We start from the raw sequence: 22,396 nt of genomic DNA on the forward strand, positions 1-22,396 counted from the left end.
GGCGAGAGCATTAATTGTTGGGGGGGGGGGGGGGTGATAAGAAGAACTTAACTGGCCAGCGTACATAATAATAATACATATTATTATGGCACCACCACGTCCGTTGATAACAGCACGTGATAAGAAATATCGTGTGGACGACGGTCGGGTGTGAAATAAACACGGCGATTATCGTATTGTCAGCGTCCAGAGTTTGTGCCATCCGCACCTTTTAAAACATTGCTGTTGCAAAATCGTTTCGTACGACCGCAGATCGACGGATTTTTCAAAATCGGTGAGTAAATCGTTTTGTATACTATACATTGTACGTGAGATCGGTCACTCCATTCATGTCTCGCTCGATGTCTGTCACTTCGCTGTATACACTACAGTTACACAATATCGTTGCTCTGCCACATAGTCACCACACGGTTTTAGATTACAGCCGACTTTAAATTTGTTGCGCCCGATTTGACTACTATTCGTTTGGCGTACACACGATCGCCGTTTTTAGACGGGCTTGTCAATACGTATCCGACAAAACGTATCTAAAGGTGCCAATGTGTGACAGAAAACGGCGATTGTGATCATCATATCACCCGCGTTCTGTCGCTCATATCGTAAACGACATTCAATAATATAAAAACGTACTGAGAAATATTTACTTTATATGATTTATATTTCAACAAACCATTTGGCAGACATACTGGCAATCAATTTATGGATGTATTTGTATTCATAGCTATTTTATGAATTTCACTACCTATTTAGGATATTTGCTTATTTTAATTTACCTTACTTTTAAAGAGTTATAATTTAGCCAGTGTAAGTGCTATAGTATATGTTTGATAAATGGAACTAATCAATTAGGTTTAAAATACAAAAATTGTCTATTATTTTTTTATCTTACTACTTAGGTTAAATTTTTATAGAATTGAGTATTGACCTAAATGACTGGTTAATATCACTATTTCTTATTGAGTTTGAACATTTGGCTATTTATGATATTGATTAAGACATAACCTATATTAGAAGACTTTATAACTAATGTTTATGATTTTTAGGCAATAGTAGATTTGGCAAAATTTCCTTGATAATGATTATAAATTCAGCATTAAAATAAATTAAAATAACATCAATAAAATAAGTTTGTATCTATAATATTGATACAATTAGTTATTTAATCTATATATATATATATAACAGCTAGTTATAGGTAGTACACTTGGTTTGCAGTAAACAATTAGAACATAATTGCAATTTTCTCAGACTAATGTCCGAGCATTAAAATTATCTAAAAAATTTTGATATATTCATACGATTTTACTTAAAAATTATTATGTTAACACTTAGAATAACCTGTGGTGTATTGAAAATTTTTCTGCCTATGGGCTCTTTCATATTGGCTCCTTCTTCCTTATCCCTCCCAAAATTATTTATAAGATATATTTGAGTATAAAATTTGTTATCTTGGCTTATATGCAATGAAGATACATTATTAATGAAAATAATATTGTTTGTAATATCTATTCTTGCATTTTATAAATTATATTTAAAATTAAGTATTTTTCTTTTACTTTTTTCCTCAGAAAATGCATTAATTAAATATTGACTATTTAAAATTGGTAGAAAATCCATTTCCATGTTGAGTATTATCTAACTATTGCACACTACACAGATGTATTGTATATACTATATGACATATATAATAATTTGTAGATGTCAGTGAAGCAAATGAATGCAATTATTTTATATATAATTCTAAATTATATTAATAATATTATATATAATTTGTAAAAAAAAAAAGTTATACCATTTGCTACACCCAAATGTTGTTGCTTTAGGCCCAAGACTATAGGGCCTATGCTCAGAGTGCTCAGACACTTCTAAGCATATCATGCACATCACATAAAAAAAATATTTATTATTTTAGAAATTCTATCCACATAAATGTTAGCAATAAATATTTTATTTAAAAATAACATTTGTACAAATATTTAAATAAATATTATTACAACATAATAATAAGTTTAAATAGATACAATTACAATTTTATAATATTTATTATTATGTTCAAATGGAAAAAATATGAAATTGTCTTGATAATATAAATCATTTATTTTACTAACTACTGTTTTAATCAGTCAATCAGATTTTTTAATCAAAAATATGAGAAAATATCAATTACATATAGAGTATAGATAAAAATTGAATTTAAATCTTGATAAATGACTCTATACATTTTAAATATAACTTAGTTGTTGTTAAATGTTAAGTTAGGTTTTAAAAAAATGTGGTTAAATTATACAAACTACTACTTATAATTCATAATATTATTTTAAGATTTTAAAAATAATTGATTAATTTACTATGGCCATTTACAAAAATTTACTTGCAAATATTTAACTAAAATTCATTATTAATAAATGTAAAATGTATATAATATTATGCTTAATATTTAATTTACATTGCTACAGTTTATGTAATAATATGATTTCAAAAATTTATGTTACATAAGATCATTAAACCTTACCAACTCTAAAATATTACTTCTTATTATTTATTGTATATTTATATTGATAAATCTTTACATTTGAATTAATCAATTAATATAGTAAATTAATAATGTAAAAAATCTTATTTGTATAGAATATTACATTCTATCTAACTTAGAAATATAAATAAGATAATCGATCTATTAAATAAGATTTTATTAGACATATTCTAAAATCACCTAAGAGAATGCATTTTGTCTAACACCATTACAATTGTAAGATTTTGTTGTAAATAATAATATTATTTTTTAGAGTATCTTAAATAATATAATTAATACATTATTTAAACAACTACAAAGATTATTTTATTATATATTATAAATAAACATAATTCAATTTAAAATATAATCAATTGTGATATAAGTATTTACTTACACGATTTTATAAAATTAATAAATGCATGAAGCTATGAAGATAAATTATAAAAAAATAATTTATATATACAATATTCATATAATATATATTATATTGTTTCAATCTATAAAAGAGATGTATTATGTTGAGTGCTTCTTAACAAGTTTTTTGTCATGAGGGAAATTGAACACTTTAATTCATTATTATTATTATTATTGTGTATTTAATTTATTTTATTTTATTTAATTCATATTTTAAAAATGAATAATATTCTAAAAAAGAGTAAATTATGCGTATACTATAAACATTGTATTATAATTACAAAACACTTCCAAATAAATATATTTTAATGAATTATGCGGGTTTAATGGATAATAAATTATTTTATTTTATTTATTGATTGTGATTTTTATCGATAAATCAATATTTTTTTATCATAATTACATTATAATTTTATTGTATTAGTACACTGTGGGGAAACTTGTATTAAAAAAATGTATAATATTCATATTATCTGCCTCAAATTGTATATTTATTATTAAACTAATTTGTATGTACAATTTTGCAATCTGCATAAAAGACTTACTTAGAATTTTAATCATGTTAAAATTGATAATTTTTTGTTTGAGTAATTATGTATAATATATATTTTACTTGAAAAATTGATATTTTTGTTTCAGTATTCATTTCATAATTGTTTAAATAATGTCGACTAATGATGCAAAAAAGAAGAAGAAGCCAGTTGCCCCAGTCAAGGATAAGAAGGGGCCTGGTAAAAAGGCTATTGCAGCTTTAAAAGAAGTATTACAACAACAAAAAGAAGAAGAGGAGAAACTTCGTAGGGAAGAAGAAGAAGAAGAAAAACGTTTAGAGGAACTCGAGAGGCAAAAAGAAGAAAAAATAAAATTAGAACAAGAAAAGAAAGAAAAGAAAAAACAAAAGGAAAAAGAAAAAAAAGAAAGACTAAAAGCTGAAGGGAAATTTTTAACTCCTAAACAAAAAGCTGATAGAGCCCGTGCACAACTACTTTTAGAAACTTTTAAAGCACAAAGTGAAGCATTGCGAAATCAGTCAACTGTAGACAAAGTAGATGAAAATGATGAATCTGAAAAATCAGATGATGAAGCTGTTCAAAATTCTGATGACAATAAAAATGATGAAGTTGTAAAAGTTCAAACTCAAAATGGAGATGCATCAAGAGAAGAAGAAGAAGAATCTGATCTACGAGCTGCTGTTGTATGTGTTTTAGGTCATGTAGATACTGGAAAAACTAAAATATTAGATAAGCTTCGTAGAACTAATGTTCAAGATGGTGAAGCTGGAGGTATTACCCAACAAATAGGAGCTACAAATGTTCCTCTTCATGCTATAAAAGAACAAACTAAAGTTGTTAATGGTTATGCTACCAAAAAGTTCTTAGTTCCAGGTTTATTAATTATTGATACACCTGGTCACGAGTCTTTTAGCAACCTCCGTAATAGAGGCTCATCCTTATGTGATATAGCTATTTTAGTAGTTGACATTATGCATGGTTTAGAACCTCAAACTATAGAATCCATAAATATTCTGAAATCTAAGAAAACCCCATTCATTGTTGCTTTAAATAAAATTGATCGATTGTATGATTGGCAAACTAATCCACGTAAAGATGTAAGAGATATTTTGAGCTCTCAACATTCTAATACACAAAATGAATTTAAAACAAGATCCCAAAATGTTATATTACAATTTGCCGAACAAGGTTTAAATGCTGCTTTGTTCTATGAAAATCCTGATCCAAAATCATATGTATCTTTGGTACCTACATCAGCCATTACTGGTGAAGGAATGGGAAATTTATTAGATCTTATTGTTGAAAATTGTCAAACACATTTATATAAAAGACTTGTTTTCAATACTGAGCTGCAAGCCACTGTATTGGAAGTAAAAGCTATAACTGGTTTAGGAACTACTATTGATACTATTTTAGTAAATGGATACCTCAAAGAAGGAGATACAATTGTTGTAGCAGGCACTGATGGGCCTGTTGTCACTCAAATAAGATCATTACTAATGCCTCAACCTCTGAAAGAACTTAGAGTGAAAAATGCTTATATTGAGTATAAAGAAATCAAAGCTGCTCAAGGTGTTAAAATTGCTGCTAAAGATTTAGAAAAGGCTATAGCAGGTTTAAATATTTATGTAGCTAACAAAACGGAAGAAATTGAACGACTTAAAGAAGTGGTGGCAAAAGAATTAAAGTCAGCTTTAAGTACTATAAAATTACAAGATAGAGGTGTTTATGTACAAGCTTCAACATTAGGTTCACTAGAAGCTTTATTAGATTTCTTAAGATCCAGTAAAATACCATATAGCAACATACGAATTGGTCCCGTTGTTAAAAAAGATGTTATGAAAGCATCAATAATGTTGGAACATTCTCCTTTATATGCTACTATATTAGCTTTTGATGTTAAAGTTGAAAGGGATGCACAAGAATTAGCAGATACGTTAAATGTTAAAATATTTCAAGCTGATATTATTTACCATTTATTTGATAAGTTTACTGCTTATCAAGATGATCTTAAGAAGAAAAACCGAGATCAGTTTAAGTCTATTGCAGTATTTCCTTGCAAACTTAAAGTCCTACCACAATTTGTGTTTAATTCAAGAGATCCAATTGTTATGGGAGTAATGGTAGAATCAGGAATTGTAAAAGAAGGTACACCCATATGTGTTCCTAGTAAAGAATTTGTAGATTTGGGTATTGTAACTAGCATAGAAAACAATCACAAAGCTGTTGAAACTGCTAGAAAAGGACAAGAAATTTGTATAAAAATTGAACCAATACCAGGTGATGCGCCAAAAATGTTTGGGAGGCATTTTGATGAAAAAGATTTGTTGGTAAGCAAAATATCTAGACAGTCGATTGATGCATGCAAAGATCATTTTAGAGATGATTTATTGAAAACTGACTGGCAATTGATGGTCGAGCTCAAGAAAATGTTTGAAATTTTATGATGAAAATTTTTATAGCTAATATACTTTTTTTTCTATGAAATAAAACAAATTAATTATTCCAAATTGGAAATATTTTTTTAATAATTATTCTTTAATTAAAATGATTATCTATTAAAACAAATAATGGATTTTTTTATCACAATAGGCATTTAAGTATAACAATTAAAGGAAAATAGATTGTTAAAAATGCTGACAGTCAAATAAATATTATTTTTTAAAATGTAAAAGAAATTATTCAATGGTTGTATAGTAATTTAAATTTACCATGTTGATCAAAGTAGATTAATTAAAAAATTTTTAGCAAACATTTACATTTGATGAAAAAAAGAATTTAAATATGAAAAAGTTAGTTGAATAAATAAGTTATTTGATAGCTATATTTAACAGCATATAATAATTAAATATTTTTTAAATTTTTAACTCTTTTACTAGATATTTTTTAAGCTCTTCACAAAACTTGCAATAATAAAATTTACCATAATTTATTTAAAGACAAATAATAATTATTTTGAGAATAATGTCTTTTTTTATTACAATATTATTTAAATGATTTTTATTCAAATAAAAATATATTTACAAAATAAAAAAATAATGTTGTAGGATTATAAATATTATCTTATTTCACAATATGCCTGATTAGCTAGTGTAAACATTTGTTTTAGTTAAACTTGGAACTTGAAAGTACAACAATAATTTTAATAAAGTAAATTATTTAAAAAATAATGGAAATAGGTATGGTTTTTTATTCAAACGAAAGATCTTGTAATACTTATTAGTCATAATGGATTCATAATGTAATTACTATAGCTTGAATTAGCTTTAGTAATTAGGTGTATAAACTATAAGGGCAAAAAAGGTAACTAAAAGTTTGATATTGGATTACCCATTGACTACCACAGTATAATAATAATATTATATGCCCATAAGTATAATAAAATCTATATAATATATTATTTAGAACTGATACCTTAAATATGTAAAATAACTTTAATACACCATAATTATAAAAGATCTTTTTAAAGAATTCAGCTTACAATAATAGAATATTATAAACTTAAAATTATCTAAAATATAGTTGCATTGCTGTTTTATTTTAAATATAGGCCAAAACACAATCTAGTTTAGAAAGTATGACCTTAAAACAAAATGCCTCAGGAATCAGCTTAACTATATAAATCTGTCCTCAATAGAACAACTTTCAATTAAATAATTTATTCATTTTGTAATCTTGAATTACATAGTTAATATTTATTTTATAAAAATGGTATAAATCATTTTTAAAAAATTCTAATATTATCACTTAAAAACTTTACTACTCTCATCTTAATTCTTAAGCAGTGTAATTAAAATATATTAAAAGAATATAGAATACTAAAATAGGTATTCTTCAATTCTTCATTATTATATAATATACATTTATATTAAAAATATAAAGTTGTAGTTTGAAATGTTCAATATTTCTAACACACTAATTTTAGAAGCTACTGAGCCTATTTTAATGAAATTGTTATCAATAGATTCCTTGTCTCCTCTGAGGGTGTTTCAAGTTTATTAAGTACTTTAAAGTTAGTAAAGAATTGCTCACTTGTGAATAAAAAAATGTTAAACATGAAATCAAATTCTATGGTTTTATTTTTTAATTATATATTTAGTATTTATATTTGAAAAACAACCAATTTACAGTTTCCTTATAAGTGATTAATTGTATAAATGTCATATTTATGAGTTTAATTTATATCAAATTTCTGTGATAAGACATAAATGTTTGAAAAAATACTAACATAAGCAATAAAATAAACTTTAACTGTAATTTTAACAATAATATTCTAAAACAAATATAATTAAAAACTGTGAACAACTTGGAAAATGTGAAATTTTAGCCTAATTGCTATGCCTTATACTGTAGTTAGGTACCAATTTGTATCATATTTATAATAATAATAAAAAAATATATATTTAATTATCAATAATTGATACATAAAATTATATCTCTCCAAATATAATATAAAATTATAATGAAAATATTTAATATATTAATTTGATCTACAAATGTTTAATAAATAAGATATTTACTAATTATTTTTTTCCACCAAAAACTAATGGATTATAATAGTGTAAAGAATATTCTGAAAAAGTGGTCAAATAATCTTAAATGTACCTGTGAATTGTTTAAACGTGCAGGATAGGAAAGTAGTTCATGAAACTAAATTACCATTAATTATTTACAATTACAAAATGGGTACAAGTGTATAACTGAAAAAATAAGGTAAGTAATTGACCTGATCTGAGCTGGTAAAATTGTTTCATAATAAAACATATTGGTGAATAGCTTACATTTGTACAGTATTGAAAATATTAGCTTCTCTATAATTCAATTAAGCACTATAATAAAACTATTAAAATATTAGTATATATTTTTATATTTTGTATGATAAAATGGTAGTGGTTTGATATAGTATAGCCCCGGTAACCATATAACAATAAATACATCAAATAAATATTATAAAATAATGAGTTTATTTATTAATATTTATTTATCTAATAATTAGACGATATGTGTCGATATTATATTGATAAAATATTTAAAAATCTTGAAATTAAAAGATATAACGTCAAAAAAGTTGAGTTGAAAATTCATTTTAAACACGAACAGACGACGGACAAATACGTACTGTGATGTTTGATAGATAATCGATATTATATTATATTATACCGATTCATACAATGTAAAATAAATATCTATGATAGGTACTTAATAGTAATAATGGTACCTACGTTTTTTAGATTATTTGTACAACGTATTTATTGTTATATGGATAGCGGGGCGATAACAAACCTGAGTGATGAGATAATAAAGTATTCACTAATCGCGGCGGGGCTATAACAAACGATACCTAGTAACAATAAAAATTCAAATTAATAAATATTAAATAGTAAATAGTAATTCAAAATTCCGAACATTCCAAATTCGAAATCATTAATTATCAAAATATCATAAATTGTTATCACCATTGCTAAGTTACTTTATCAATGATTATGTATTTATATTTGATAATATAAAATTTTGATAGCAGTCCTGAACTCCCCAAACAATTATTGTGGATTATGAATTATTGAAACGACTATCGAGTTCTGCGAGTAGTGCGAGTACTGAATACTGATCGGCAACTGATCAGTTTGATAGTTGAAGTCAGGTCATTCGCCAGTTCTACGATATTAATTAGTAATCACTAAAAATAAATATTTAAATAGTTATAGCCTAGAGGTACCTAGTACCTACTTAACAAAAAATGTCTTGTCAGTACTTGACAGCACTATTTATTTATACTATTAAATTGTATAAGCTTCCTAGATAGCTGTTGTTGAATCCTTGAAAACTTATTTAGTTGAATTATATGAATTTTGTATCTCAAATTATTTTGGATTCTGAGTAATTAATTTATACACAATAATCAATTTTTAAACTTCAATACCTAAAGAAAATTCGGGAAGTTTATAATGATAAAATATTTTAGTCTCACTACAATCAAAAAATTTGCACTACATTTATTGTGTATTATTGGTTTATTATTTTTTTGTGAATATGGCATTTTTTACGTGGTTTTATCTCGGGTAAGAATTTAAACTTACACAATGTTTACTTTGCAATTTTAATTAATAGTAATGTTAATACATTTTTTAAAATGATTATAACATAACTTCTAGTGTAATTGGCCTTCTGATAGAAACATGACATCAGAGCAACCTGTTAAAGTAATGTTTTTAGCTGACACGCATTTACTTGGTACGAGGAAAGGACACTGGCTTGATAAGATGATACGGTAATTTAAAATATGCATACAAATATTTTTGAAAATTAGCAAAATTTTACATCATTTATTTATTGATTATTAAAATTTTAAATATGTGAATATTCCTTGATTTCTTAATTTAGTTGATATTATTAATATGTAATTTACTTTATCACCAAGCTAGTATGCTTTTTTTATGGCATATTAATTTTTTTATAGTATGTTAAGTTAATATTCTTATTAACTATTATCTTGAAACTTAATATTTTTGAATTTAACTTTATGAACCCAAATTAATTTTATTTAAATCTTCTACTCCTTTGAAAATAAATATTGTAAACTCCATATTAAATAACTTAATTTGATACAAGCTTATTAAATAATAATTGACAATTTATCTCATCTAATAATATTAGAATACTATTTAAATCAATTATTTTAGGTAATTCATGCTGATAAAATTCTATTAAATTGAATTGTCTATTAAGTAATGTAGGTATTTCTTTTGAAATAATTTTTCATTAATAGGCTCTAGGCAGTAGCTTATCTATGTAATAAAAACACTACTTGTTAATAGATAATATATAATATACAATCTTAACTTTCATCGATTATGAATATTTTGTATTTCTAAAATTATTTTAGAGAATGGGAAATGGGATGTGCTTTTCAGACTGCTATCAAATTTCATAAACCAGAACTTATTTTTATTTTAGGTAAATTAATTTTGTTGATTAAAAATAATATATATTTATTTGTCTTTTTATGTATATAAAAAAAAGAAATTTTCATTTATTTTTGTAGGTGATTTATTTGATGAAGGACTATGGAGTAGTGAAAAAGATTTCAATTCATATGTAGAAACATTTAAATATTTGTTTTCAGTGTCATCAGATATAAAATTATATCCTATTGTTGGTAATCATGATATTGGTTTCCATTATAGGTATAAATAATCCATGTATTGATTGTTTATACTTAATTAGAATAATGAACTTTATTTGTTGATAGCATAACACCACATCTTGAAAAAAGGTTTAATAAAATTTTTAATACAAGCCCAGTAGAATTGATCAGTAAACGTAATGTTCATTTTGTATCAATAAATAGTATGGCTATGGAAATGGATGGATGTTTTTTATGTCATGCTGCTAAATTAAAATTAAACATCATCTCTAGTAAGTTTAAAGATACTATTAACGTTTTTCATTGCTTATTGCTTCATTCCTGTTTTAGAGCGGTTAAAATGTAGTGAAAATAACAATAAATGTTCAAAAACAATGATGCTAGATGGAAATTATAGTAAACCCATATTATTACAAGTAATTAATACTTTATATTTAGTAACATTCTAATTGCGTAAATCAATTAATATTGTATTGCCAATTTCTTAACATTTTTAGTAAGGTTTCATTATATATATATATTTTTTTTTAATGTGACTCTTTAAACAGTTGACTACATGAATATATAATTAATTAATTTTATTAATATATATTAATATTAATTCTAAACATTCTTTAAACCAATGCTCAGTCATTTGTACATCATGTCAAATATGATAAACATAAATATAGATTATTATATATTAACATATTGAATAAAGATTTTTTTTTTAATTTGATTGTTTATTTAATTTGTAAAATGTTTAAGTATTCTGTAATAAAGATGGTTAAAGATCAGTATACTTATGGTTAATTAATAGCAACAAATTAAAAACAATAATGGCATTTTTTATTATATTTTACTAATATGAATTTCTATTTTATATGTATATAATTTAATTAAACCTTATCTTTATATTTTATATTTTAGCATTTTCCTTTGTATAGAAAAAATGATATGGAATGCAATGAACCAGATTCAGCCCCATTAAAGGAAAAAGAAAAACCATTTCGCGAGGGCTGGGATTGTCTACGCAAAGATGCTACAGAAAAGGTACTGATTAAATCTATCTTAATTTATAAATATAAATCAATATTTATTATTTATCATTTATAAATAAGATATTAAAAATATATATATTATTTTATATTGTACATAATATTAGAAGAAATGTATAAAATTGTTAATTTAAATTATTTTTTCTATTTTCCATTTATAAATAACTAGCTGTCCCACCCGGCGTTGCCCGCGCAAAAGTCACCTCAGGTGAAAACCGAGATTTTTTTTATATTATATTAATAATAATAATAGGCGGCCTATTAATAATAGCTGACCCGGCGGACTTCGTATTGCGTACTTCGTTTTGCACTTCGTTGCCCGTTAAAAATGCCAATTCTATATGACTCAGACTTTGTTCAATACGGATTTTAATATTCGATGGATGATGTTCTAGATTTATCTTAAGTTTTCTGTTGCCCGGAATAAAAATTCTGATTCGCAGCAGTATATTATCAGGTAGGCAATCTACCTGCGGTAGATCGCGGACCTAGTGCTGTTTGTACGTAAATGTATGATTTAACTCTAATAAAGTATCAAAGTTATACTAAGTTTTACATAATACGGTAGATTAATATAATCAATTAATACATAATCCTAACCTAGGTTTTGATTCTCGAAAATCTTGAATAACCCGGCTTTGACCGTGTACATTTTTTTGTGTTACCTACTATAACTTTTATTTTACCAGTTTATATTTATAACCTGCTTTTAGATGTTATGTTTATCCTTGGTTGCCCATGTATTGTAATATTGTAATTTGTTGACAAAAAATTACTTTACATTATGGTGTTATAAAAACCAAAAACAAAAAAATATTTGTATTGAAATATTTTATTCATCTCAATAACTCTTTATTAACAGTATTTTTGGTACTGCCTTTTAGGGCTAAAATAACCAAACTACTGGCAGAGCTAACTCTAGAACATATGATATAGAACTATCCATGTGAAAAACATTCTTCTCTCAAGTCAATCCTTGTCATGTTCAATGATTGTCCTTGAGACTTATTAATAGTCATAACAAAGCAAACTTTGAGTGGGAATTTTATTCTTTTTAATTCAAAGGGATAATCAGTTGGAATCAACGTTATTCTTGGGATTAAAACTTTATCTCCTCTAGTGCTCCCAGTGATAACTATAGCGTCTATTACATTTTTGTGCAGAGCTTTAACTTGCAATCTAAAAATAATAATAATAATTAGCTGTAATAATAAAGTGATAAATGTGTTAACACATAAATCAGGTTGTTATAGCAACCATTTATAAACAAAAATTATAAACAAAATTTCCATCGTAAATCTCAAAATCCCCTTTTGAGCAACCCTTTAAAATGAGAATTTCGAAAAATCCTTTCTTAGTGCGCCTATACATAGTAATAAGTACATATCCTGAAAATTTCAAATAAATCCGTACGGTAGTTTTGGCTGTACGTTGATTATTGGTAAAGTATACTTTCTCTTATATATATAGATATGTAAGTTAGGCTGTTTTACATTTTTAAATTTTTAAATTTTAAATATTAATAATTGTCAATCTTACAGATATTTTATTTAATAGGCTTTTTTTTAACAACAATCTTTATACCCAACTCCTTAGAGAGTACATGCAGTTGCAGACTTATAGTTTTTGATAATCTACTCATGGTTGACTATTTGATTATTTAATTCATTACTTAATATGTTTTTTACATTGAGACACTTACAAAAATGTCACATTTATGTCTAGAGTCCTCTTACTCGTACAGTAGTTTCAATTTTACAAAGAACTCAAGGCTTAAATACAACTAAAATAAATTGATACCATGAAAGGTAATTTGGATATATAGCTATATAAAAGTATACTATCTTTTTTTTTTATTATTATTTTAATCAGTAGGAGACGTTATATTACAAAATCAGTGAAATAGTCCCAATTATATTTTATTTTCAGCAACTCATATAATCCCCCCCCCCCCCAAAAAAAAAAATCTGAACTACCTAATTTTTAGATTCTGAACGAAGTGATGAATGTATTGATTTTACAATGATGTGTTTTTTTTTTTTTTTTGTGTACAGCATAACTAGTCGAAATAATGCTCCAATTTCAAACTATGGGGGTGGTTTCCGATGTAAAAGTTAAAAAGTTAAAAAGTTAACATTTTCCAACAGTTTTCAAAAAAATCGAGAAAAACAAAAAAAAAATGACGGAAAAACGGCAATTTTTACGCAAAACCAGTTTTCGACCAAATCGATTTTTTTTTATGGTTGTAATTCAAAAACTAATCACTGAAAATACTTGAAATTTTTACCAAATGTTAATGTCAGTAGTATCTGTATATAGTTAAATTTTCAAACAATTTTGACTTTTTTTGAGTTATTTATAGACTACTGAAATTTTCAATTTTTTTGAGAAATTTTTTTTAAAGTGTCGATAAAAAATTTTGGGATGACCAAAAAGTTTTGAAAATTTAATACAAGGTTCCTTATGAGTTTTTTTTATTGTAGCTAAAAAAAATTAAAAATCGTTAGTCACAATTTTTTTTTATAAGCGTTTTTAGTTCAAATTTTTACGAAATCTGTCGAAAACGCGAAAATTTGCAAGTAATTTTGAAGTTGAAAAATCATAAAATTTTTTTCTTTTATAACTAAGTTTTGAAAACTTGGTACAAGGTTCTCCATAAATTTTTCTTCAAATATCTGTAGAAAAAAACTCTACCGGATTCAGACAAAAAAATTTTATGAGTGTTTGAAATTTCAATTTTTACAAAACCGCGTTAAATAACGGTTTAGCCTCAAACAATTTTTGATATTTGTTATTATTCAAAAAGTATAAGTCGTAGATACTTGAAAATTTTACCAGTTATTTAGATTGGCATTTTCTTTACATGATTTAATTTTCAAAATATTTTGAGTTTTTCTGAGCTATTTATAGACAACTGAAATTTTCAATTTTTCTGAAAATTTTCTTTTGAAGTGTCGACAAAATTTTTTTTGGCCCAATCAAAATACTTGTAAATTTTATACAAAGTTTCTCATATGTTATTCTTATAGTGATTAAAAAATTATAAGAATACATAGGCACAATTTTTTTTTATTAGCATTTGAAGTTCAAATTTTGACAAAAATTCGTCAAAATCATGAATATTTGCAAATTATTTTGTAGTTCAAAATTCATAAAATTGTTTGTATTTATATCTAACGTTAAAAAACTCAACACTAAGTTTTCCATAAGTTTTGCTTCAAAAAGCTATAGAGAAAATTTTAAGAGTCATTATAGGAAAAATGTTTTGAGCGTATGAGTTTCAAATTTTTATGAAATCGGAATATTTGTTTCAAAATAGAATATATGACAATATTTAATTATAATATATTATAGACTGACAAATCATCTCCGTTCAGAATCGTTTTTCGTATACAATGATACTTATCATTGCATTCAAATTTAATCTACCCTTGTCCGAGGTCCACCCCACCCCCTAATGTACAGCAGAGCGGTACCCACTTGCCGACTTTTTATAGATTATTTCTTCTTTGATAGTAATTAAATAAAAATTTTATGCATTCTATAACCTATGAAAGAATAAAAATATGCATTTAAAACTATTAAATACTTTAATAATCATATATATTTTGGTATACCGCATATTTTATCTAGAATATTTTTTTTTATCCCTTTTTATGAAACACCCATAAGCATTAAATAAATAATCTACGGAAATTAAATTTAGTTCAGAATATTATTTGTTTTATTTTTGAACTGTACGTCATAGAACTATTTATTTAATTATATAACTATTATTTTGTAATTTGGTAATATTTATACAGAAAAAAAATGTTTAAATTAAATTTTATATTAAATAGATTTAATATTTTTATAGTTGTTGAAAGTGATACAGCCTCGACTAGTTTTTGGTGGACATACGCATCACGGTTGCCATATTCATCATGCAAATGGAATTCACGAATACAGCATATCCTCATTTAACTGGCGAAACAAATATAACCCAAGTTATATGCTTGTAAGTATACCGAGAGTTATAATAAAACACATGTAATGAAATTAACTATATTATTTTTTATTTTTTGATACAACTTTTTTTTAACAAATAATATAAACTTTTTTTCAGGCATTATTTTCTATGGATAATTTTTCCATTGAAACTTGCCACATGCCTCAAGAATATACAATTGTATTTATTTACTTAGTATTAATTATGATTTTTTTATACTTTAAAATCTTAAAATTTAAACCAACTTTTTTTATCAACAATAGTTACCATCTATTTTATAATAAAAAATCAAATCATTAGTATACTATAATCTATTTTTTAAACTATTAGACAATATTCTGTTCATATAGTGGTTGTTCAGCAATTAACCGGCCAAAACCTAACCTAGAAAGATCTATTGAGTTGAATCCACTTTCGGTAATCATTTCCATCATAGCTCGGCCAACAGCTGGTGCTTGTTGAATACCTATTATTAGTAAATATAAATCAATTAAATTGTGTGAATTATATTTAAATGTTTTTTTACTTACCATGTCCACTAAACCCAGTAGCAAAAAATAAGTTGAAATAACTTGGATGACTTCCTATAACACCATTTTGATCGTACCAATTATAATCATAATATCCAGCCCAGCTACTTTTGACCTATGAAATAATTTAAAACAATAAAAATGGATATTTATTGTTTGTAACAGAGCATACCTAATTTATAAATTTAAATTCAAACAATAAATTAATACCGTTATAATACAATTTGTACTATTACACACCAAAACAAACTAATTAAAAGTATCTATTGTATTTTATTTAGTATATAATAATATTAGATAAACATACTGCATCAAATATTTTATACATAATTGTTAAATAAAATATGTTACTGAACTACTAAGAATTAAAAATATTAATTTTTATTTGTGTAAATTATATATTGTTTTACTCGGGAGTCAAATTAAAAAGTAAATAATTTTGACTTAAATTTATGAATTACATTTTTAATAAACCTGCAACTTATTTTCTAATTTAGTTGAAATAATATCCATTAAATAAATATTTTATAAATTATTTTTACAATATTTATATTTCATATAGAAATAAATTTTTAAATATTGAAAAATATACTAGTATTTAAATAGTTTTAATCATTTAATATCTTATTTTAAATTATAATAATTAAGATTATGTTGTTGATATTGATTATATAACTCATATAGTTTTGTTATTGCTTATAATATAATGTTTAGGAAAATGTCAGATATTTAAAGTACCACTATTAAATTGTATTATATCTATAAGAACTACTATATATTTATAAAATTATTTATAATATAGAAAACAAATGTATTATACATAATAAAAGTTATTGTCAAAGTTGTATATCTGTTTTATAAATGTTTATATATTTTTACAATATTTACATTATTAAGTAAATTAAATATAAAATATAATTTGTTATATTTATTACTATTTCTTTTATTTTATTATTTGAAATTATTTACTGATAATTGAATACACTTCAATATATTTTATTCTTTTATAATATTTGATTATTGTTCATAAAATCATAAATCTATTTGTTTGGTTTACTTTATAATTAATTTAGGTGAAATATTTTAAGTATTACTTTTGCTTCTTCAAATGCAGGTACTCGATGTGCAAGTGATGCCCAGATTTGCTTTTCAAAAAAATCATGATCAACATCTAAATTGATGGTTTCAGGTTCTTCAGCATCACATGGTGATTTACCACATATATAATGATTGTCAAAGCTATCAGGCCTACATATCAAAAGTTTAAAAAAAAAATTACTTTATATTTAATACAATACAAGCAAATTAACAAAAAAATCATAAATTAAATTATTTATATCCATATTTTTATGAATATTTTGTCAGTTTTTAATACATATATTTTAATAGTTAAGTGAATAAAATTCACAACCTTGATTATGACAATATTGATCTTAAAAATAGTTTATATTTTTTCAATTAAATGATTTGTCTTTAACAAACAATATTCCATATTTATTTCAAGTCTCCGATGTATTTCTACAACTAAATAATTTTTTGAATAATGTATATAATAATAATACAATGTCTCAAGACATCATAAAATATTTAAATATTTAAAATTCAGTACCTAAAATAAACTCCAGATGGATCAATTACCATTGGTGACATTGAAGGACCCTTAGGTGCATGGTAATAATATACAAAACGTTTGCTGTAAAATAAAAAAATAATTATAAAATAATCACTAAATAGATAAAATTATTATTTAATTACCGAGGTTCAATAGGCAAGGGTGTAGATAAAAATCCTTTTCCTTTTCCGACTTTGGCCATTTGAGCAATTTTTCCTGATTCAGCACCAGCTGCTACTATACATAAACCAAATACTATTTGTTGTGTTTCACCATCTTTTAATTTTACCTAAAGAAGTTGAAAACCATAGCTTAATATCATATAATATATAAATAATATTTAATATGTAATATGTGTCAAATATAGTATTTTTACATACTTTCACGCTATTAATCCCTTCGTATTCCTTATTAGGATCTTCTTCCACCACAATACTTGTATCTGTTTTAAAACCAAAGTCTTTTACTTCACCCTCAACATAATATGTTCCTAGTGATTTAGCTTTATTTCTTAATGCATTTAACAAAGACCAAGGATCAAACCTAAAGCAATTAAATTAGTAAAAGCAAAAATCTAGTCAATGAGTTCTACAAATTACCATCCTGAGTTTAAAGTTCCAAGACTTCCTAATTCAATATCATCTACATTTAACCAAGGAAATTTAGTTTTCAACATATCTTTTGATAAAAGCTCAACATTAGCTTTTAATTCCCTAAAACGTATCATTAAAATATTTTAAATAAGCATTTTTATAAATTGAAAAGATCATACTGTTGTAATTGATGATTTTTTAACATGGTATCCACACCATTTTTTGTAGCTAAAAATAAATAGCCGGATGGATTAAAATTTATTTCTGGAGGTTCATGTTCTGGAATAGTTAAATAATCTTTGATATCTCGAAGAAATTCAGCACTGAATTGGGATAGTAGAATGTTTTCTTTAAGTGAAAACTGTTGACGAATTCCTCCACAAGAAAGTACTGAAGATGCTTTTGCGTACTAGAATATTAAAATAAATATTATTTATTATATAGGTAATTTAATTAATTTGTGACATCCAAGACATTTAAAAAAAATTAAAAGCTTTATGGTACACATTTATTAGAGTTCACTCATGTTGATGATAAATTATTACATCAATATCATGTTATTATGTTTGAACTATTAGTTTGTTCCATTACTACAAAATTATATCATGTAAAGATTGTTTTGCTTTTATAAACTATTTAATATTCATGAATACCTATATGTGTAGTTTAATATATTGAAGTATTTATATGTGTAGTTTAATATATTGAAGTATTTATATGTATATATTGTTTATTAACTAAATTGTTAAAATTATATTATAAAAAAATTAAACTGCTATCATCTATGATATATGAAGCGCTCTATTTATGATGAAACTTTAGTCATTTAACTATGATTAATACTTATAAGATTTTTAAACTTAAATTCCATAACTAAATAATATAATATAAATTATATCATGTATAAATTCTTTCATAATAAAATATATGAATAACATAACCAAGGTTCAAATAATATTTTAGCATATCATTTCAGAATTCAAAATAACTAGTTAAGTAATCTAAATAATGTGATAAACATACAAACTTTGCATGAATGTATTTAAGTATTTTAGTAGGTACTTACATATAAACATAATTTTTATTTTTAATTTCAAAACAACCAAATTATTTATAATTAGTATTAAAGAAAAAAAAAATTGTATGTTTCACATTTCTTAATTTTGAATTAATAAAGATGTATAACATGATACTCAATGTTTTTGTAATTTTTTCAGCCAATAGTCAGTAATCATAGAACTTAAAAACAAGAAAGACAATTTGAATTTGAATTATACATAGATTGTAAATTATGATTGATTTATATAATCATCAAAATAAATTTATAATATTATTCCATGTATTTAACTAGTTCAGATATAAAGTAGAAGTGAATAGTAAATTAAAATTTACATAAAAAGTTATTATTTTCAACTAAAATAAATTAAATATTTTTTATTAAATAATAAAAATACCTAATAATAATATACCTAAAAGATTAATTGTTCTAGCTCTTAATACAACTAATTAATCATATTAATTTCAAATTAACTAGTACTGTTACCATGTATGCAACAAATATTTATTCAACTACAATACCTCTTCAGTAGATATAACTGATTTGTTTACCGATAAATCTTTTTCAATAACAGCAATTGTTAATCCATCTCTGCATTTATTTTGAAGCCAATAAGCAATAGATGAACCAATTACGCCTCCACCAACGATTAAAACGTCAACAGTTTTTGGGAATATTTTATTATCTTCATACTGTTCAAAGGGGTCATTAGCTTTTTTAAACAATTCATTGATATCCCTTTTGAGAAACCTCTTACACCTGTTCAATGGATTTTCGTGAATAGAATCTGGATCATAATAGTTATCTGGTTGTTTTGAGGAAGAATCACTTTTGTATCTGATACAAAGGCAAAATTTGAAATTACGTCGAACAATAAGACTGACATTACGCGTATACATGTTTGAATGTACTGATTAATGCGCAACTAAAATGAGTATAGGTGTGTATTCAATTTATTTGTAGGTATAAATGGTTCATCATATTTGCTTATCTTAAAAAAAAATGAATTAAAACGGTAATAATAATTGCTGCTAATGATTTACCACTAGAAAAATTTAATTAAGTAGCACTTGAAACACAAATGTAGTTAAAACTTTATTTTGTTCTTGATAAGATTTATGTTAAAGTATAATGTTCGGATGAGTATAAAATATATTAAACTATGATTAAATATTTTTTTAATCAATTAGTATAATACTATAACGTAATAAATAATAATACAAAATAGATTATTATCAACAATTATATTAAAAAATTAAGATATTTCCATTACAAAATAATCTTTATGTACCTATTATCACTATTAACTCGTGAGTTACAAGTCCGCCGGTAGGTTAATCTGTTTAGTCTTTACTGTTATCATTTCGCAATACTAATGGAATCAAGGACGTCCATACATAAATAAGTAGGTACATAATACCTAAACGACCGTTGACCATACGTAAAATTAATTTACTACGCATTAGTGTATTACTCACCTGGTAAAGGCATGTAATAAAAAAAAAAAAAACTATTTTACCTATCAAAAGGTGAAAGGTTGAAAATATATACAAGATAAATTAAACAAACTGAACATAAAAATAGGTACTTAATAGACAATAGTAAGTTATACATATGTTCCCATAAGTTGTATGGTACAAGTGATAAAATACTACCTAATTAGAAATAATGTTTAATACATTTAATTGTTCTGTGGTCTAATGTAATTAGTAAATTAGGTACATTAAAGATAGTTACGATTGTAAAATATGAATGTAGGTACTTGATTGATGTATTTTTTATTATATGACATTATTTTGTAACTGAATAAATCCTACGATCTTCTACTGACATCTTCAATACAAAAGAAATTTCTGATAGAAAATTGGATGTATTATAGTAGAATGTATTTTAGAGGATCAAGATCCTCTATATTATATATTAGTAGACATTTCTCCAGTGGCGTATTTGGTATAAGTTTTCAGGGGGGAGGGGGGCAAAATAAAAAAATCTCTCAATGTTACAATACAAGAAAATCTGAATGCAATGCTGTATTAGTTTATTAGACAATGGTTCAAATTTGTATACAATAATGAATTTATAAACCTAAAAATAATATAGCATACCTAATATATAGCCCCTCGTTTGCAAAAAAAAATGAAATATTGACCTTATAATATACTTACTTTTTTTTTTAATAAGACTATTGACTACCTATTTATTATTTTATATTATAATATTATTTTTAGGTTTATACGTTAATAACCAGTGTCTAACAACTAAATCAGTACTGCATTCGAATTTCCTTATATTGTAACAGTGAGAGATTTTTGTATATTTTTCGGATTAAATACGTTTCGTATAAAATATTTTCTGCCTTCTGGCTTCTTATCTTCGATAACAATATTTTTTTGCTAAAATACGGTTCTGACTTCATATTTTTCGTCTCAAATGTGATTCTTAAATAATACTTTTCTCAAAATATATTTTTCGGCTAAAATACTGTACGGACATTTTACGGGCTTTACATATCAATAGACAATAACCTCATCTATTTGAATGTCCCTGTGCTTATAGCCTATGTATAGGTATTTAGCAAAGCCAATCGGTAATCCAATCAAGCGATCTTGCCCCATATTCGACTGTAACTGAGTTATTAACCTAAGTTGAAAAAGTAAAGCAAACGCAAAGAATAACAAAATAATAAAATTATCAGTGATATTAGGTCATATTATAACGCATAACATAACTTTGTAATATTATAGATAATCTTAGTAAACTGTCTAATGTAATCTAGTCCTAGTCATAATTCGCAATACGCATAATATTTAATGGACTTTTAATTATAGCTAACCTAACCCTAGCTCAGTGCTTACGTAAAATAGTAAAAAAAAGTCTCAGGGGGGGGGGAATTCCCCTATTGCCCTCAAATACGCCACTGCATTTCTCTGTACCTATTAAAATAACCTGAAAAACAAAAGTTGGAATTATTTAAGACTATATCAGTTAAAACAA

General features: G+C 24.7%; 3 protein-coding genes across 5 annotated transcripts; 2 read left to right on the forward strand and 1 right to left on the reverse strand.

Annotated features, from left to right (window-relative positions):
• The first annotated feature begins 107 nt into the window (after positions 1 to 107).
• On the forward strand, positions 108 to 5,951 carry LOC126551775 (eukaryotic translation initiation factor 5B). Its single transcript, XM_050205914.1, has 2 exons — positions 108 to 274; positions 3,569 to 5,951. The coding sequence occupies exon 2, from the start codon at positions 3,594 to 3,596 to the stop codon at positions 5,886 to 5,888; it is 2,295 nt and encodes a 764-aa protein (XP_050061871.1). The 5' UTR covers positions 108 to 274; positions 3,569 to 3,593; the 3' UTR covers positions 5,889 to 5,951.
• A 2,552-nt stretch (positions 5,952 to 8,503) lies between these two features.
• On the forward strand, positions 8,504 to 16,119 carry LOC114119655 (metallophosphoesterase 1). 2 transcript variants are annotated; one of them, XM_027981288.2, is made up of 9 exons: positions 8,504 to 9,500; positions 9,594 to 9,709; positions 10,325 to 10,395; positions 10,484 to 10,625; positions 10,691 to 10,857; positions 10,916 to 11,001; positions 11,495 to 11,617; positions 15,479 to 15,619; positions 15,728 to 16,119. In XM_027981288.2, exons 1-9 carry the CDS (start codon positions 9,387 to 9,389, stop codon positions 15,908 to 15,910), a joined length of 1,143 nt encoding a protein of 380 aa, XP_027837089.2. In that variant the 5' UTR covers positions 8,504 to 9,386; the 3' UTR covers positions 15,911 to 16,119. The 2 variants fall into 2 exon arrangements, with proteins under 2 accessions (XP_027837089.2, XP_050062294.1); XM_050206337.1 differs by having other exon boundaries at positions 8,510 to 9,111.
• LOC114119654 (FAD-dependent oxidoreductase domain-containing protein 1-like) lies at positions 15,656 to 20,621 on the reverse strand. Of its 2 annotated transcripts, none has more exons than XM_027981287.2 (9): positions 19,954 to 20,621; positions 18,525 to 18,754; positions 18,352 to 18,465; positions 18,133 to 18,295; positions 17,896 to 18,041; positions 17,750 to 17,833; positions 17,235 to 17,388; positions 16,141 to 16,255; positions 15,656 to 16,076 (listed from the first exon to the last, which is right to left on the reverse strand). In XM_027981287.2, the coding sequence occupies exons 1-9, from the start codon at positions 20,299 to 20,301 to the stop codon at positions 15,937 to 15,939; spliced, it is 1,494 nt and encodes a 497-aa protein (XP_027837088.2). In that variant the 5' UTR covers positions 20,302 to 20,621; the 3' UTR covers positions 15,656 to 15,936. The 2 variants fall into 2 exon arrangements, with proteins under 2 accessions (XP_027837088.2, XP_027837086.2); XM_027981285.2 differs by having other exon boundaries at positions 19,924 to 20,621.
• Between the last annotated feature and the right edge of the window lie 1,775 nt (positions 20,622 to 22,396).

The sequence above is a fragment of the Aphis gossypii genome, chromosome X, assembly GCF_020184175.1.
Source record: "Aphis gossypii isolate Hap1 chromosome X, ASM2018417v2, whole genome shotgun sequence".
Classification (NCBI taxonomy): domain Eukaryota; kingdom Metazoa; phylum Arthropoda; class Insecta; order Hemiptera; family Aphididae; genus Aphis; species Aphis gossypii.